The sequence below is a fragment of the Triticum aestivum genome, chromosome 2B (assembly GCF_018294505.1).
Source record: "Triticum aestivum cultivar Chinese Spring chromosome 2B, IWGSC CS RefSeq v2.1, whole genome shotgun sequence".
NCBI lineage: Eukaryota > Viridiplantae > Streptophyta > Magnoliopsida > Poales > Poaceae > Triticum > Triticum aestivum.
In genome coordinates, this window is record NC_057798.1 from 39,128,476 (window position 1) to 39,148,147 (window position 19,672).

The following is a 19,672-nucleotide window of genomic DNA, read 5'->3' on the forward strand; positions in this document are numbered from 1 at the left end:
GTGCTTTCCTGATGCCTCCTATTCCTATCGATCTTAGGTACCCCTTCCTCTTCCTTCAGGAAATCCCAAATATTTTGACAAGAGAAGGTAGATAGTACCAATGCATCGGATGTTTCACATGATAAAACGGTGTTAGTGAGTCTGGAAAGGAAGAAAAGAGGGTCAAAGTGTGGTGGTCATGGAAACATGGAGGCAAGCTAAAAATCATGGTTCTAGAAATAGAGGTTGTGGTTTGTTTCCCTTTTTCCCGATGCCTTCCGTTCCTATTGTTCTCAGGTGCTCCTTCTTCTTCCTTTGGACATGCACAATATTTATTTTTGAGACAACAAAAGATATCCAATAATATGCTTAGATAAATATGGACTTGATGGTGAACCAGGAAGAAGAAAACATGGGGACTACAAGCATACAAGCATTGACCATAGGAACACGGGAAAACATAAAAAGTTCCAGCTAAAATTAGAGGTTGAGGTTTTATTTATTTTTCCTCTTATTTTCTTGCGCAATTTCCATGACTGACAAGCAATGGACAACTTCATGGTTTAATTGATCTCGTTGGCTTGCATGATTTCTTGGTCCATTCAATTGTTTGAAGGTTCTGTTGGTCTTTCGGTTTTTACAATATGGAAAGTAGCATGTTTTGTATATTCAGTGGCATGTATCGTGCATATACTATTCCTAGATCAATAACTCAAGTTAGTAGCTATTAACTAGTGGACACAACATGGCTCATGAATGGTGACACCCTATTTTGGTAAGATATCACTAGCACATATGCCCATGCGTTGCAACGGGAGTGACATTTCTTTGCGAGAAGCAATGGAAGAGATAATTGATGTGCCTAGCAAATTGATCTCCGCAACGGTGCGATAGAGCGAGTAGTTGTGGTCTTCTCGCGGGTCATGTTTGTCCCGCGAGATCTTGATAGAAGGTATGGCGGGAACCATCCTACTCGTGCATTTTTTTCCTCCGGGTCCGCCTCCGTCATGTGGTTGTGTCTTCCACCCCATTTGGTAGCTATGTGGCGGTTGTGTCTGCCTCCTTATTTGGTAGCTATGCGGTGACCTTGGGGGCACAGTTGCTTCGATCACTCTCACGATGGTGTAACCAGATGGATTACTAATTGTAGCGCATAAATCCCGTTTCATCAGCATAATTAGCGCATAACCAGATATCAATGAACCTTCTTATATGAGGGTTTATTCTCTTTGTGTTAGCACTCATGTGCCCACAATATTTTTATTCCAGCCAAACCAACATATTCTCTTTTATTGGCACTTGCAAGCGAGCACCGGCAATAATTTATGGTGTCCCTCCTTCTGCTTATGATTCTCGAGATAACTCCCTTATTTGGATATAAACATCTTATTACCAGACAACCTATGGACATATACAAACTGGTGGGAATTTACTATAAAGTTCCAAGGCGATACTATTCTCATCATAACTGAAAGTTAGATGACTGATTTTGTCCATCGACATAATACAGAAGGTCCATAGTTCACTTCCATCGGGGCTTAAATTTTTGTTGCTCATTCGTCTCACAGAAAAAGAAATGCGTGGGTAGGCCCATTTCGTCCCACCCGGGGTACAAACAAAAAAAAATCAGGAACTATGAGCGGGCGGAACAAAACCTATATGTATATTTAATAGGAGGACCATCAATTTTTATGTAACAAAGCCGCTCTAGCTCAGTTGAAATTCTCCTGAGGATGTGGATGCAATGTCGCAAGTTCTATTCCTTACGACCGGCAAATATTTTTGGCTCCCTTGACGAGGATTGATGGGCCGGAGGCGGACGACCCAGTAGGGGAATGCAGTTGAGGCCCAATACTGCTCGTGCGACGCAATTAGTTTCTTGGGCTAACTGCGTGGGGGCTACTATATGCCGCTAGTTGCGTAAAATAGCACGTGGGACACACATCAGTTCGTGTATGGCCAACACACTGGCAGGCTCCAAGACGACCAATGTTTGTAAGGCCCACAAAAATCCAAAAAACAATGTGTTCAAGGATCAAAACCATATCCTCAAAGAACGACTACGTGCTGCTAGCCACTCGAATAAACGAGTCCTATCAACTAATGGCCAGCTCGAACCGTTAAGAACATACTCCAAAGTCAGATTCAAAATATTTTTGTTTTGGGAACATTTAAAAATATATAAATTGCTGAATATTCTAGGAAACATGAATAATTTTTTAAATCCCATTATTTTGAAATTCTTTACATTTTCAGAAATACACAACAAAAATTTAAGACGTTCGAAATTCACAATTTTATTTGAAAACAATTCTTTACATTTTCAGAAATACACAACAGCAGAAATAAACATTCAGAACAATTTTAGAAAATGAGTTTTCTTTAAACTCGGAAATTATTTAGAATTTGCGAATAATTCACTAAAAATAATATTTTTCGTATTTGCAACATTTTCTAAATGCATTTTTTGGAAAATCATGAACAAATTTGGAATGAGAACAAAGATATAAAGTTCTACAAAACATGATAGTTTTTGGAATTCTGAAAATTTCTAAAAAATCGTTTTTTATGAAATTATGAATATTTTTGAAAATTATGCATTTTAGAAGAAAGGGTTGAAAGAAAAATAAACTTGGAAGGAAAAAAGGAAAAATAATCAGGAAGAAAAAGGGAAAGAAACGGAAAAACAAAATAGAAACATAATATAGTAAAAAACGATTCAGCCCAGCGTGGGCGCACAGTGCGAATAATTGGGTTTTCCAGGCGGGCACACATATAGTAAAAAAACTATTTGATGCCACACGTGATTAATTGGGTTTTCCAGGCGGGCACTAAATTAAAAGGGCTGGCTTTGCTGGGCCACATTGCAGATGGCCCAGGTACAAATTTCTGGCGTTTATCTTTTCTAATACACGAACGGACATAAATTTAGTACCACCTCAAATAGATAAAAATACTTTTGATGGTGAACGGATGGAAAAATCGGAGAAACACACCTTGCTTTATTAGTAGGTATAGATATATAAATAGAGAAATAAGGTATATATGAAAGATAAGACGAGTAAGTCCTTTTGGAGGCCAAGTTCCATTGAGGCCGGAATTTTGAAAAAAAAACAAAATTCAAACATTTTAGTTTCTAAAAAATATACATGTATATAAAGATGTAATGTATGTGTGTGTAAAATTTCACATATCTTGAATTTTGACCTATACAAAAAAATCATGGAGTTTAAGCAATGAATAGGACAATTGCTAGAAAAGCCACATGTTTTTTTTTCTGGACAGTCTCATTCCAATTTCGCTCAGGTACTAAATAAACAAATCATCATGCAGTAATAATATCTCCTGATTTATGAGTGATATGACAAATTTTAATGGAAGGACATGAAACAAATGACCTGTATGCACGACTAGGCCAGGCGTGAAGGTTCATATTTCACAGGCAATGAAATCAGCTCCATGACGACGGTATATTTGGAAATAAAGGCAACATTTACTAAATATGTTTTACACTGATGACTTGCAAATAAAAATACCGGGTGTTAGAAGAATCGATACATTTGTAAGAGCATCTACAACCACAAGTACAGAAATCCCCCCACCCCCCACCCACCCCCAGCCCCCTCGAAACGCCCTAAGGCGCGTCAGAGCGTCTCCGTGGACAGTGACCAGACAACACACAATTTACTCCTCCACAATTGGATCCATCAAACCGAATCCTCAAATCCATATATTAGTCTGAAGTCAATGTACGTACGTAGCTAAACACATGTCATCGGACTACCAAAAAATGACATGTTCTACTAAATATGAACGAAACGACAATGTGAGAAGTTCATCCACGGCTGCCCTTGCCCTTGCCTTTGCCCTTCTCGTTGCCTTTCCCATCATCCTTGGGGCAGTAACAGTCAAAGACGCAAAATGGATCGAGTTCGATCTGATCACTACCGGAGCTGTCCGATCCGACATCGTGTGTCTCCTCCTTGGGGTCAATCTGGACATGACACGGACCACCCTGCTTTGCTCTTTGGCAAACGCCTTAACTGCCCTCCTTTGCCGTTTCTCGGCTATGCGGGCCCCGAGGGCTTTCTTCGCATCCGCCTCCCGGGCTGCGGAAGCCACCTCCACGTTATAGGTTGCTGATGCTGCCTCCGCCGAGCAGGCTGCCCGAATCGCCTCTGCTTGAAGCCACGATCGTAGCATCACACGGCAGGTACGCCGCACCTTCTGCTTTGATTGGCAGCCACCCATGGAGGCGCATATGGCTTTCGTTTCGGCGCCCGATGCCACGGGGACGAGGTGCGACCAAAATGGTTCCGGCGACGGTGGTGACCACTCCCAGCGAGGTGCAGGGGGATCTGTCGGCTCTAGATGCAAGCACCATTTGGGCAATAGATTCCCTCCTGCTCTCTGAAGATCATGGGAGGGCGCACTCCTCTCGGGAGCGTCGGAGGGCAGCGTGGACGGCCATTTGCTCCTCGGGGCTATAACGGATGAGCTCCCAGTCCTCGGATGCGGACATCTCGGAGTTGGATCCAGTGGTCGCCAGAGAGGAGCTTGGTAATGTGGGGGGAGCAAATTGGAGTCAAATGCGGCCAGGGTTTCGGCCGCAATGCGGATACTGTCCAATTTATGTGGGGTCGGGTGGGCCAGCATGGGCCGGAATCCTACATGGCGGGCCTGCCTGGGCACGTCTGGGCGTCCCCATATCCGCCAAAGATGTATATGAGCTGGATATCAGGAGTGTCGGTCAGTCCGAATGTTTGGGCCAGAAATGGGGCGTCATGTTGGGTGTCATCTTTCTGTTCCAACACTGACCGGGCAGCCCACCCGGGCGTTGGTGGCGGTTATGGGGTCCAGTTGTAGATGCTCTAATCCCCTTAGAGGGGTATAAATAAATGTTGAGCACCTTAGCATGTTCACAAGGTTATATAAAGATTGATACAGTAAACATGTCGGCATTAGTTGTCCTTATTCGTGGTCTGCGTAGTCACGTTAGAGTATTTTTTTTGGTCGGTTAATGGCTAGTGCAGGTCACCAACTCACTGTTTCCTTCTTTATAAATTTGAGTGCTTCATGATAACACATATCTATCAAGCTATATATATGTATTTACCAGCATCGGTTGCAAGGTTAAATCTAAGCAATTTATTTTATCATGCATGAGAAATGTGCCGTGTTGGCGTAGGATTAGGAGTCACCAGGATATACAGTAGTGAAAAACGATCCGGTGTCGCTCGATCATTGAACGTGCAATGTACGACTCGGACACCTTGCGTGGAGCACACCAGTGCTTCCTGCTGCCATTGGCAGTTTTTCCGCAAGGCCAAGAAGCGCCACTAGGCCGTTGGGCTGCCACCATAGTTTTTCCGCAAGATGTACAGGGAATGCCTGTCCCCAAGCGGCTGAGCTCGCTGGCTAGAAGGAATGCCTGGGTGCTGATAGTTTCGCGTGTACAGGGAAGCTGCAACAGCGACTGTAGTTTGCTCCAACCATCTAGTCTAGCCAGTTTGAATCGATACCTGCCCAAGCCTGTAGTTTTCCAATGTCGGTTGAGAGTTCAATCTCAGTTGATACTTATGTATGCAAAATTATGTTCCTTCTTTCCTGCTAGACTACGAGCAAAAAGCAGCCTGGGACGTGAGAAAGGGAATTTCAAGACAACTCTTGTTGAATTGTATATGTCACATTACATATACATCACGCAATTTTTTATCAGGCAGGACATTCATGTCCATACTAGCAAGCGCCTACTCGATTCTTCTATACAAATATTCAAGAACACAGTTATTTTTTCTTTCATTAATAAATATTCCAGGCACCAAGCAGGGATCACTATCAGATGTACACTCCTAAAATAATAAAGCAGGTGTCACTATCAGATGTGCTTCAGGCGTACTTCTTTGTTCTGCCGTATCATTTTTATACAATCTGGCCGGCCAATCAAATGTGCGCGTCATTTTTATACCACTAGCCGGCCACCATAATCCACGGCAACGCACAAGCCCTTTTCCACAGACAACTTCGTACACGCACCGGGTCTCTCAGTCTCCTATTTTTAACAAGTACATGACACTATATATACCACCAAGTCCCATCCAACAAACCAAACCAAAGTACAGACACTTGCCATCCTAGCTTGCATCTGCCTCTGCAGTACTGTTATTGTTGCAGTTTGGTGCCTAACCGAAGATGGCCATCCACAAGGTTTTGCTTCTTGCCATCCTTGGAAGCATCTGCCTCTATGGTACTGTCATTGCAGCTCGTGAGCTGAACGATGACTTGTCGATGGTGATGAAGCATGAGAACTGGATGGCGCAGTATGGCCGTGTGTACAAGGACGCCACTGAGAAGGCACGTCGGTTTGAGATTTTCAAATCCAATGTCGGATTCATTGAAATGTTCAATGCCCAGAATCATAAGTTCTGGCTCGGCGTTAACCAGTTCGCTGATATCACCAATGATGAGTTCAAGACAACCAACACAAACAAGGGGTTCAAGGCAAACGCCATGCGAGTTCTTTCAACAGGATTCAGGTATGAGAATATGAGTTTTGATGCTGTTCCAGCAACGATGGACTGGAGAGCCAAGGGGGCTGTCACCCCTATCAAGGATCAAGGCCAGTGTGGTAAGTACACAAAATATGTGTTGCACTGCATATATGTGTTATTATTTTATAGGATAACACTATAAAAACACAATTATTTCTAGGCTGCTGCTGGGCATTTTCTGCTGTTGCCGCGACGGAGGGCATTGTAAAACTGAAAACCGGCAAGTTAATCTCACTGTCAGAGCAAGAGTTGGTTGATTGTGATGTTCATGGTGAAGATCAAGGCTGCGAGGGAGGACTCATGGATGATGCCTTCAAATTCATTATCAAGAACGGAGGTCTGACCATGGAGTCCAGCTACCCATATACTGCAGCTGACGGCAAGTGCAAGGCTGGATCCAACAGCGCCGCAACCATCACTGGCTTTGAGGATGTGCCTGCCAATAACGAGGGTGCCCTTATGAAGGCGGTGGCAAACCAACCAGTGTCCGTAGCTGTGGACGGAGGCGACATGACATTCCAATTCTACTCTGGTGGGGTGATGACCGGCTCCTGCGGTACTGACTTGGACCATGGTATTGCGGCCATTGGATATGGAAAAACTAGTGATGGAACAAGTTATTGGTTGATGAAGAATTCATGGGGCACAACCTGGGGCGAGAATGGGTACTTGAGAATGGAGAAGGACATTGCAGACAAGAAGGGCATGTGTGGTCTGGCCATGGAGCCTTCATACCCCACCAAATAGAAATGTCACCAAATGCCACCTAATCATACATATGCACAATCCTCCAATAACTAAGGTCCCCATGTCCTATGTATAGTTCATATATGTCTGTGAGTTATGTACGATAATGTATCTTATGTCCATACATTGTTATACTTTGTAAATTAATACCGTGTGTGATATATTGTATAGTATGTGAAAATCTGATTAAGAATTATGTTGATATATATTCATGAAGCTTTCAAATGTCTAAAATATTTGAATATGTTAAGAGTAATCTCTAAAGGGTATTTTTCATATATATGATTTTTATATTGGGTCTTTTCGTTATTTATTGGAATATAATGTCTTAACTAAAAATTGGAGGCATCCTACGGGTGATTTGTATCACTAGATAATACTACATGCACTATTTCAAATTAATCAATTCATTGCAACAAGATTTTGAGGAAACTCCAAGTTCCCAAAATAGCCTAATGCAAGACACCTTATGATAAGGTGATAGGCTATGACAAAGGAGACATCATTATATTATCATAAATATGCATATTGTGATGTTTATTGAGATCGTAGGTTGATATTTTATGTTTTTTTTCATGTATCTGGTCAACTGACACATTTATGGGTTCTTGTTTTATATACATTTAGGCATTCAGTTTCAACTTTCCGTATGAAATCAAGCTTATAGAATTTCCTAGTTCTGCAACAATCAAAATATGTATGCAAAGCAATTTTAGGACAAACAGAGAATCATCTTCTTGCATTAATTAATTATAGGAAAGTATTTTATCATATGGAACGGTAAGAATATACGTGGAGATAATAAAGTGACAATTGCTATGAAAATAGTTTTATAGTTTCCATATGGTTTTTTTGAATTGATTCTATAACATGTAAAAAAATCGCATGTTGTAAGAACACTAAAAATTGAACATCCTTCTAAATGGTGAGAAGATAGCACTTTACTTGCAAAAGTAAAATGTAATTCTCTTTAAAAGAATTGTACCACTGGAATCACGGCCTACTTGATTATCTCGAAGTAAGGAATGCATTGGTATGACTTCAAGTTGACATATATTCCGCAGTGAAGTTGGCAATATGTTTATCTGAGCTTCCTTCTTCCTGCAATGCATCCTTGGCCTTTTGAATCCACTTTGCAGATTTTCTTTTGTACATATCCTTCTATCTCTGTCCATTACCTTTCTAATCTACATCTTGGCCTCCATCGTCTCTAGCCGTAACTTCCCGCCCTTCTGTACTCGCACGCCCATGCCCCACACGCTCTCCGCAAACTTTGCTATGGTGGGTTGGTCTGAACAAAGTGGGATTCCCACAAGAGGAACACCACTAACAACTGCCTCCAATGTCGAGTACCACCCGCGGTGGGCAACAAAGCGACCTGCATGTATATTCGTGAATTTAGATCTGAAGAGTTGTCCTTATTTTATTACTTTGTAAAACATTTTTATATTCTTGTGCATAAAAATAAAACAAATGTATTTTGTCTTACCACACCAATAGCCTTGTGTGACAAAACTTCAAGTTGGGGGTACCACGCAACAATTGATCCATTATTCACATATTTCACCTTTAGTTCTACAGATAACTTGTGTGACTTGTCATATCTGAAATCTCCGAAAAAGTGTTGGGCAAAATTGTGTACTCCATTGTGATTCTCTTCCAACTGGGCTGCGTCATAGTTAGAGACGGTCCCATAGGATACAAGCACAATAGAGGAGATGCTATGCTTTTCTACCCAATCCTTATACGTTGCATCACCACTAGACAAGTTGAAACCATAAGACATGTTGGATGATAGGTTGGGCCTATCATCTTAGCTCTCCATGTTAACTCCATGTACTCCGCCTCCTGCTTGGTTGGAAAATTTTAAAAGATCAAATTTCAACTAAAACCGACTAAAAAGAATCAAGTATAAGAACGTCATACTCATAGGAGCGTATTTGTTCGTTCCTACCCATATGAATCCATTCACATGACCGATCCATTGTGACATAATTAATAGTCGAGGGTAGAACACATGTATGTAATGGTCGTGCAGGTACTTATAGCGCTTGAGGCCCTTATGCCGCCTCAGATAGTTTGAACTGAATTGCAGTTTGCATTGTCCTTATGATTAGAAATGTGGAACAAAATATGATAGACTAGTTGACGATATCCTCCTTACACACTGCAATGTTTCAAACCATGTGCCCACAACGCTTGTGTGGCGCATTACTCCTCCTAAATAAAGAAATAAATTATACAACATTAATTGATAAAAGCAATATCTGGTGTCTTATTATGATATGTATCACCGATAAATGTAGTAAAAATTCACATTTCTAGTTAGTGTTTACTTTTTCCAAACCGGTGATTCCTGGTTTGCTGAAAGATTCCAGTGACCTCAAGTTGCACAACGCTGCATACAAAGTTCGACTAAAAAGGAAAAAAACAACCTAGTGGAACTTTGGTCTAGGCGCATCCAGATTGACAAAAAAGATTCATTTTAAAAATAGCAAAAAAAAACCGAATAATTGTGTGTCACGAACATGCTCTAGTGTTATACTCATGTGTAAAGTTACAAGAAGAAACGACTCACTTGGACTTCTTGTGTTAAAAAAAAACAAAATCAAATTTACATAAAAGGTACTATTCAAGAGTACATAGAGTTCGACAACGGAAGCAATTGTCACCGGTGTACCTATTGTCGCAATATCACAATGGGCGGACAAATGTAACCGCCGGCCACAAAGTATATGAAGAGCATATGGGTGGACAGCTTGCGTCCATTTCGAAATGAGGACTTGGTGAGAAGGGAAGGGGTGAAGACGTGCATCAAGGAGGTGATATGTGGGGAGGAGAACAAGAGGGATGTTTCTAAGTGCAGGCAGAAGCGTCAAGGCTGAAGAGAGTATGCAAGAAGGAGAGCGCTCTGACAATATAAGCAGATTTTGCAACTAAGAATTTAGCGAACTGTGATAATTTTCAGTCAGAAAGATCTTCCCAAGTTCCCTTGCCTATACTAAATGTTCTAGTCCCTTGTTGTTACATCGATCTGTATAAATCAAGTGGTAGCTGAAAACTACTTGTTGTGAAATCAACTTACTTTTGGGGGCTTAATCAAGCAGTCCCTTGTTGAGCGACACATAATATGGGATGGAACCAGTACTTGTTGGAGATAGGAAGGAGCAAAAATGAAATCATCTGATTTAGTATAGCACTGTTGTGGGATCCAGACTTTTGAAGCCTAAACTTGTGATTGTTCAAGTGGTAGTCGATGCCCTCATCGACCATAACCTAGAGCTTGTGTTGAAGTACCTTCACCTCCTTCGGGTCTCCCAGTCGAGGTTCTGGTCTATCCAAGATACCAGCCTCCTCGGTGGTTCTATTGAGAAATGGGGAAACCCTTCCTAGCCCACTGTCGAGGGATCTTCCACGTAAAACCACTCCTGTGCCAAAGCTTTGTTGTTTTGGCAAAATTTCCTTCCTACCGAATTGTAACATCCCAAATTTTCAATTTCGAATGTTATACACTAGATCATCAATGCATATCATATTTTTCCTTGCTTTTGGTTGGATCCTAGAAATTCTAAGCAACTCAAGGACCCTAGGAGAGAGTTGGGGATTTCGTTATTTTCATATTTGAGTTTTCTCGAATTTTGAAAAATAGGATCATTTGATTTTATTTATTTTATCTTCAATAATTTCGATTATAAAAATATGAGAGAGGGAATAAAATGACTTTCCCAAAATAAAGAAATATTTAGGATTTAATAAAAAAATCAAATAGGTTTATTTTGGAGTTTTTGGCTATTTTATTTTGAATTAGGAAAAATTGCACGATTTTCAAAACTGCATTTTAGTTACAAGAAAATGTTCATCTCGTTCTAAATATTTTATTTAGACGGTGAAAATTTATTTTGGCATTTTTAATTTTTTATTTCTTTTTCTAGAATTTATTTTTCTGTTCGGCGGAATTATTTAAAAAAAACTCTCGCGCGCGCCTGACTGGGCCGAAGCCCAGCCGAGTCGGCCCGCCTCCTCGCGCCACCGTCTCCCGCCAGGAGACCGCGACCGCCGCCGCTGTCGCCGAGTCCGACCGGGACTCTGTCCCCGCGCCGCCTTGCCCCCTCCCCAAGCCACCGCCACCCCCCCTTTACATACCGACCCCCCATGGAGCCCCAAGCCGGAGCCGCCGCCGCCGCAGCCGCCGCACTGCCGCCTTGCGCCGCCGCCGCCGCCCTGTAGCCTCGCCGGAGCCCGAGCCGAGGTAGCCGCCCCGCCGCCCTGGTTTTCTAATAAAAACCAATCCGTTTTTTTAGAAAACCTAGATCCGTTTTCTAGATCGGTTTTATTTCTTTAGGGTTTATTTTATTTAGCGAGCATTCGCCTGTTCTTTCGTTTTAATGAACGAATTCACCGTTCAGTTTCAGTTAACGAACTCCGTTTGTTAATCTGTTCGTCAGTTTTTTCTTTTTCTCGGATTTTCCGCGGTTATTTTCTGATCGTGATCTCTGATCCGATCTTCGTTTTAGTTTAACTTTTCGCTCATTTATCGGAATCAGGCGATTCAAGCGCCTAGAGTTTTGTCTCGAAATCCTCATTCCGTTTAATCAACTCAAACAAGTTTTTACTTCTGTAAAATTTGACTTAGATCCACATTAGTAAACGAAGCTTGTTTCTTTCGCCGTTTGAGTTTCGTTGTTTCTTTCGATTTGATTTCTTTTGCAAACCGGAGTTCTTAAGTTGAACTTTCTGGTTAGATCTATTATTTGAGTTTTACCTGTGCATTAGATGAGTACTTAAATTGTATGCTTGTTTGTTTGTTTGTTGCGATAGAGTATCCGGATTGCGCCGCTTGCTACTTCGGATCCCTAGGTTTCACGGATCATCAGGAAGGCAAGTAACACCTTGATCATACCTCTTTACTACCCAGGTTTATTGCATTAGATCAATCCTATTAGCTGTGGGTTTTGGGAAATAGATGAGGTAGTACCTATTACCTGTTTTATTATCAAACCCTTGGGAGTTACTTCTACGTTTGCTTATATTGCTATGTTATGCTAGTAGACGTGGATTAGCTGAGTGTATCCATGACGGATGTGAGATTCTTAATAATGGTTTATTTAAGGTGGCAACTTTAATACACATCTGGGTGGATTGAGGTACCTGGGTATTCCAGGATTGCGTGTTTTTTTTGGACCGCCACCCAGGCTCAAATGGATCATAAGATTTTTCATGCTAGAAACTTCCGTGTGCAGCCACAAGCTACTATGGGCTCTAGCATAGTTGATTAAGTCGTGTGAATTCTTACAGTGGTAGACTAGCAGATGTAGGGGAAAGTAGGTGTAATGGTCTACCCATCATAAGGTGTAAACGCTTTTGAAAGACTATGTCTCGGTCATCCGTTTCTCAAACACCCTGTAGTGTGAGAAAACCAACGGGGGAGATCGAGTCTTGTGGGGAAAAGTGCGCAAACCTCTGCAGAGTGTATAAACTAATAATGATTAGCCATGTCCCCGGTTATGGACGTTTTGAGTATCTAGTACTTGGATTATCATGTGAATCTCATCATGTTACTTTAATTAATTTTTTTGGGTTTTAAATGATGATACTTAATTGGGATTGCGAATGCTGTCAACCATTCTCAATGTTTAACAACCACCATGATAGTTAAATAAAATTTATTCCTTTGCAGTAGGGAAAAATTGGCTTTATGCAAAAAATGTAACCATAGAGCTTTCCACCAGCCATATTATGCATGTAGTGTAGCCTTATTCATTCATTACTCTCTATGTGTTATATTGCCAACATATTCCATGTGCTGACCCGTTTTCGGGCTGCAACGTTCATGTTGCAGACTTTTCAGACGACGAGTAAGATGCCTTAGGATCGTGTTCCTATACTCAGTGATGCCGTTGGAGTTGATGGACTCACTTATCTTCCAAGCCTTCCGCTGTTATCGTTATTAGATGGCCTTACGCCATATTTATTGTAATAAGTTCTCTTTTGAGACTTTCGATGTAATAAGTGTGTGATTTCCACTCTGTTATAATTCCTTCAAGTACTGTGTGTGTCAGCATTACCGATCCAGGGATGGCACTGATGCATAGAGATCAGACTGTTTGAGGTCTGGTCGCTACAAGATGGTATCAGAGCACACGCTGACTGTAGGACACGACCACTAAGCTAAAGCCCTAGATCACTACTCACTCTTCTCATTTCTGACTCCTCATCTTTACTACTCTCTTTTAGGATGGCGGATGCAAGGAACAAGTTCACGCAACCGGATGAAGATACACCCTTTGGACGTCACTTGAAGGAATTCACTAAGTATTTGAACATCAGAGTACCAAGATTCACCGGGACCTACATCGCCACTTTACCAGAAGAGGAGCGTTGGATGATTCAGGTTCAAGTTCCAGGAAGGCCGTTCATGCCAGTCACTGAGCCCATAGAGTTTTCCTTTGATGCACCAACCTGGAGTCTATGAAAGAGCATGGCAGCTCACATCGCCATGGGACGTATTGGAGAAGTTTACCACAAGGATCTCAAGGATACTATCTACCAAATTTGTGGGCGCAGAGATGATCAATGGGAGATGATCAGCACCAGGAAGGATAGATCAATTGCAGCTTTCATCTAGGAGTTAAACCAACACATTCGACGCCAGGAGAACCAGATGTGCGCAGGCATGATAGACCTAAAGAAGGCCATGACCAAGATCACGGAACTGGAGGAAGAACTCAAGTCTACACGCGATGGATATGAGGAGGAAATAGCAACACTAGTGGAGAAGAATGAAGATCTGAAGAAGAAGCTAAAAGTATTTATGGGATTTCCTGCAACTGGAGGAGAAGACGAAGATTGCACCTGTCCAGAGAACTACATCATTATCGACGACACCGACTCGGATCCAGACGATAGCGATGATGACTATGTTGATGAAGCATGAGCGTATATCATGGAGTCTTCAACGGAGCAGTTTTTCTAGTCGACCACCAAAATAGCAGTAGTATTCCCCCATGTATATAGTATAGTCTGAGCACTTTTGTAACGATAGTTAGACCGTTGTATGCCCTTGTTTGAATTGAATGAAGTGATTTTGTTTGTATTTGTCTCATGTGCATATGGGTAGTGTTTTCCCTCTAAACCTCATTCTATTCTATTTTCTCATCTTTTCTAAACCCTAAGATGCCTCCGAGACGTGACAATGGATTTGCTTTCCCACCGGAGCTCACTCAGTTGATCCAGCAGCAGAATGCGCTGATGCAGCTTCTAGTCCAGAATCAGAATCAGGGGAACAACAACAACAATCCACCACCACCACCACTTGTTGATCACTTAACCCGTTTTCTTAGGCTAAATCCGCCGGTGTTTTCTAGTAGCACCGCGCCGATAGTTGCAGATGATTGGCTCCGCAAGACAGGAAGGGAGTTGACCACTTCAGGATGCACAGATGCGGAAAAGGTGCATTTTGCCGCACATCAGCTTGAAGGACCCGCAAAATCATGGTGGGAGAATTTCACAGCTACTTATCCAGTAGACACTGTCACATGGGATCAGTTTCAGTAGGCTTTTCGTACTGCCCATGTTTCAGCAGGAGCTATGGCCATGAAGAAGCGTGAGTTTCGCAACTTGCGCCAAGTAGGACTGACAGTTGGCCAGTATGTGGATGACTTTAGTAAGTTAGCACGTTATGCCCCAGATGGCGTTGCTACTGATGCAGCTAAGCAAGAGAAGTTTCCAGAAGGACTGAATGATGAGCTGAGCATGCAGTTGATGGTAGAAAGTTTCAACAACTACCAGGAGTTGGTAGACCGTGCTCTTATGATTAAAGGAAAGCAGCAGCAGATTGAAAACCGCAAGAGGAAGTATGGATGAGGGAAGTACAATTCTGGAGCTCAGAAGAAACCACGTTTTACCCCGAAATCGGGAACATTTTCAGCATACCCATGGAGGAGGTATCTCACACAATTATAATGGCCCCAAGAATGGGAATGGAGGAAGCAACGGCCAGAACCGTACAAACCCATCAACCCCAGCTAAGAAAGACCTGAGCCAAGTCACTTGCTTTAAGTGTCAGAAGACTGGACATTATGCCAATGAATGTCATGAAGGTCAGAATGGAAATGGCAATGGAAGCTCTGGGAAGAAGCCGAACCCTTTCAACAGGGGACAGGTGAACCACGTTAATGTGGAGGAGGTTGAAGCCCAGCCAGATACAGTAATAGGTAAGTTTTTGGTTAAGTCATTTACTGCAATCATTCTTTTTGATACCGGTGCATCACATTCATACATATCAAGGGGATTTATGGATAAGTATAAACTGCCCACCAAGGTTCTTAGAACACCTATGTTAGTAAGCTCACCAGGAGCGGAGTATATGGCCAGTCGAGGATGTTTTCAAGTGCCATTGAGTATAGGTAGGCATGTTTTGCCCTCAAATTTAATCATTTTGGAGTCTCAAGGTTTGGATGTGATTCTGGGTATGGATTGGCTATCGATGCATGGAGGGAACATCGATTGTGCCAGTAAGTCAATTTTGCTTACCACCCCAGAAGGGAGAAGGATCAAGTATGTATCAAGACATGAGCCAAAGAGGATACAAGTAAATTCCATATCAGGAGTTGTGCAGGAGGAAGTACCAGTGGTGAAGGATTTCCCTGATGTATTTCCGGAAGAGTTGCCAGGCATGGCACTGGATAGAGACATTGAGTTTTTGATTGAGCTTTTGCCAGGCACAGGGCCGATATCTAAGAGACCGTACCGGATGCCCGCTAAAGATTTGGAGGAAATTAAGAAGTAGATTAAAGAGTTACTAGATAAAGGATATATTCACCCAAGTTCTTCGCCTTGGGGATCGCTAGTACTTCTAGTGGAGAAGAAGGATGGATCACTAAGGATGGTTGTTGATTATCGAGGACTGAATGCAGTAACAATTAAGAACAAGTACCCACTGCCGATGATCAATGATCTGTTTGACCGATTGCAATGAGCTAAGGTATTTTCCAAGATCGATTTGCGATCAGGATACCATCAATTGAAGATTCGAGAGCAGGATATACCTAAGACGGCTTTTACCACCAGGTATGGGCTGTACGAGTACACCGTTATGTCATTTGGTCTGACTAACGCACCTGCCTATTTCATGAACATGATGAACAAGGTGTTAATGGAGTTTTTGGATAAGTTCGTTGTGGTGTTCATTGATGATATTTTGGTCTACTTGAAGAATGAAGAGGAGCATAAGGAGCATTTGCGTTTGGTATTGGAGAAGCTCAGAGAACATGAATTATATGCCAAGTTCAGCAAATGTGAGTTTTGGTTGAAGTAAGTTGGATTCCTCGGACATGTTATATCCGGAGAAGGAATAGTAGTAGACCCCACCAAAGTTGTCACTGTAACAAACTGGGAAGCACCAATAAAAGTTGGAGAGATCCGGAGTTTTCTTGGACTCGCAGGATACTACCGGAGATTTATTGAGAACTTCTGGAAGATTGCAAAACCCATGACGGAGTTGTTAAAGAAGGATACCAAGTTCTATTGGACTGAGGAATGTGAGGCCAGTTTCCAGGAGTTGAAGGAACGTTTGGTTACCTCGCCAGTATTGATTCTGCCAGATCAGAGCAAGGATTACAAGGTGTATTGCGACGCTTCACGTCGAGGACTTGGAGCAGTGCTTATGCAGGAGGGAAGAGTTGTTTCGTATGCCTCACGACAGCTTAAGCCCCATGAGTTAAATTATGCTACCCATGATTTGGAGTTAGCAGCCGTAGTGCATGCTAAAGACCTGGAGACATTTTCTCATAGGAAACAATTGTGAGGTGTACACGGATCACAAGAGTTTAAAGTACATCTTCACACAAAAGGAGTTGAATCTCAGGCAAAGGAGATGGTTGGAACTCATCAAAGATTATGATATGAGATTGCATTATCACCCGGGAAAGGCTAACGTGGTAGCTGACGCGTTGAGCCGAAAGAGCCATGTCAACACACTCATGACCGGAGAGTTACCGAAGGAGTTAGCCGAGGACCTTCGTGAGCTATGTTTGGAGATAGTTCTGAGAGGCTATGTAGCAGCGTTGGAGATTCAGTCTACTTTGATGGATAAGATCAGAGAAGCTCAGAAGACTGACAAGGAGATTGCCTCCATAAAGGAGAAGATGAGCAAAGGAAAAGCTAAAGGATTTCGTGAGGATGAGCCTGATACCCTATGGTTTGAAGATCGTGTTTATGTGCCTAACGACCCGGAGATCAGGAAGTTAATTCTGCAAGAAGCCCATGATTCACCATATTCGATTCACCCAGGAAATACCAAGATGTATTTGGATTTGAAGGATACTTTCTGGTGGACCGGACTGAAGAAGGATATTGTAGAGTATGTATCAGTTTGTGATGTATGTCAGAGAGTAAAGGCAGAGCATCAGAAGCCAGCGGGATTGTTACAGCCATTGCCAATACCCGAATGGAAGTGGGATAAGCTAGGCATGGATTTCATTACGGGATTGCCCAGGACTCGTTCAGGCTATGACTCGATTTGGGTTATAGTCGATCGTTTGACGAAGGTAGTGTTGGGGAACATAGTAATTTCAAAAAATTTCCTACGCACACGCAAGATCATGGTGATGCATAGCAACGAGAGGGGAGAGTGTTCGTCCATGTACCCTCATAGACCATAAGCGGAAGCGTTATGACAACGCGGTTGATGTAGTCGTACGTCTTCACGATCCGACCGATCCAAGCAGCGAACGTACGGCACCTCCGAGTTCAGCACACGTTCAGCTCGATGACGATCCCCGGGCTCCGATCCAGCAAAGCTTCGGGGATGAGTTCCGTCAGCACGAGGGCGTGGTGACGATGATGATGTTCTACCGGCGTAGGGCTTCGCCTAAACTCCGCGACGATATGACCAAGGTGGAATATGGTGGAGGGGGGCACCGCACACGGCTAAGGAACGATCCGTAGATCAACTTGTGTCTATGGGGTGCCCCCTGCCCCCGTATATAAAGGAGGGAGGGGGAGGCCGGCCGGCCCTTGTTGGGCGCGCCAGGAGGAGGAGTCCTCCTCCTAGTAGGAGTAGGACTCCTCCTTTCCTACTCCTACTAGGAGGGGAAGGAAGGGGGAGAGGAGGGGAAGGAAAGAGGGGGGCACCGCCCCCCCTCCTAGTCCAATTCGGACCAGAGGGAGAGGGGGCGTGCGGCCCTTCCTGGCCGCCCCTCTCTCTTCCCACCAAGGCCCATGTGGCCCATTAACTCTCCGGGAGGGGTTCCGGTAACCCTCCGGCACTCCGGTTTTCTCCGAAATCACCCGGAACACTTCCGGTGTCCGAATATAGTCGTCCAATATATCAATCTTTATGTCTCGACCATTTCGAGACTCCTCGTCATGTCCGTGATCACATCCGGGACTCCGAACAAACTTCGGTACATCAAAACTTGTAAACTCATAATAAAACTGTCATCGTAACGTTAAGCGTGCGGACCCTACGGGTTCGAGAACTATGTAGACATGACCTAGAACTATTCTCGATCAATAACCAATAGCGGAACCTGGATGCCCATATTGGTTCCTACATATTCTACGAAGATCTTTATCGGTCAAACCGCATAACAACATACGTTGTTCCCTTTGTCATCGGTATGTTACTTGCCCGAGATTTGATCGTCGGTATCCAATACCTAGTTCAATCTCGTTACCGGCAAGTCTCTTTACTCGTTCTGTAACACATCATCTTATAACTAACTCATTAGTTACAATGCTTGCAAGGCTTAGGTGATGAGTATTACCGAGAGGGCCCAGAGATACCTCTCCAACAATCGGAGTGACAAAACCTAATCTCGAATTATGCCAACCCAACATGTACCTTCGGAAACACCTGTAGAGCACCTTTATAATCACCCAGTTACGTTGTGACGTTTGGTAGCACACAAAGTGTTCTTCTGGTAAACGGGAGTTGCACAATCTCATAGTTGCAGGAACTTTGTATAAGTCACGAAGAAAGCAATAGCAACATACTAAACGATCAAGTGCTAGGCTAACGGAATGGGTCATGTCAATCACATCATTCTCCTAATGATGTGATCCCATTAATCAAATGACAACACATGTCTATAGTTAGGAAACATAACCATCTTTGATTAATGAGCTAGTCAAGTAGAGGCATACTAGTGACTTTATGTTTGTCTATGTATTCACACGTGTATCATGTTTCTGGTTAATACAATTCTAGCATGAATAATAAACATTTATCATGATATGAGGAAATAAATAATAACTTTATTATTGCCTCTAGGGCATATTTCCTTCAGGTAGCTCATTTCATCACAGTGAAGACCACTTACACCAGTGCTAAGTTGGCAAAGATATACATGACCAAGATCGTATGTCTGCATGGAGTTCCGAGGAGCATTGTC

General features: G+C 42.8%; 1 protein-coding gene across 1 annotated transcript; it reads left to right on the forward strand.

Annotated features, from left to right (window-relative positions):
• The first annotated feature begins 6,171 nt into the window (after positions 1 to 6,171).
• LOC123040239 (senescence-specific cysteine protease SAG39-like) lies at positions 6,172 to 7,277 on the forward strand. Its single transcript, XM_044463137.1, has 2 exons — positions 6,172 to 6,607; positions 6,691 to 7,277. Exons 1-2 carry the CDS (start codon positions 6,172 to 6,174, stop codon positions 7,275 to 7,277), a joined length of 1,023 nt encoding a protein of 340 aa, XP_044319072.1.
• Positions 7,278 to 19,672: the final 12,395 nt, after the last annotated feature.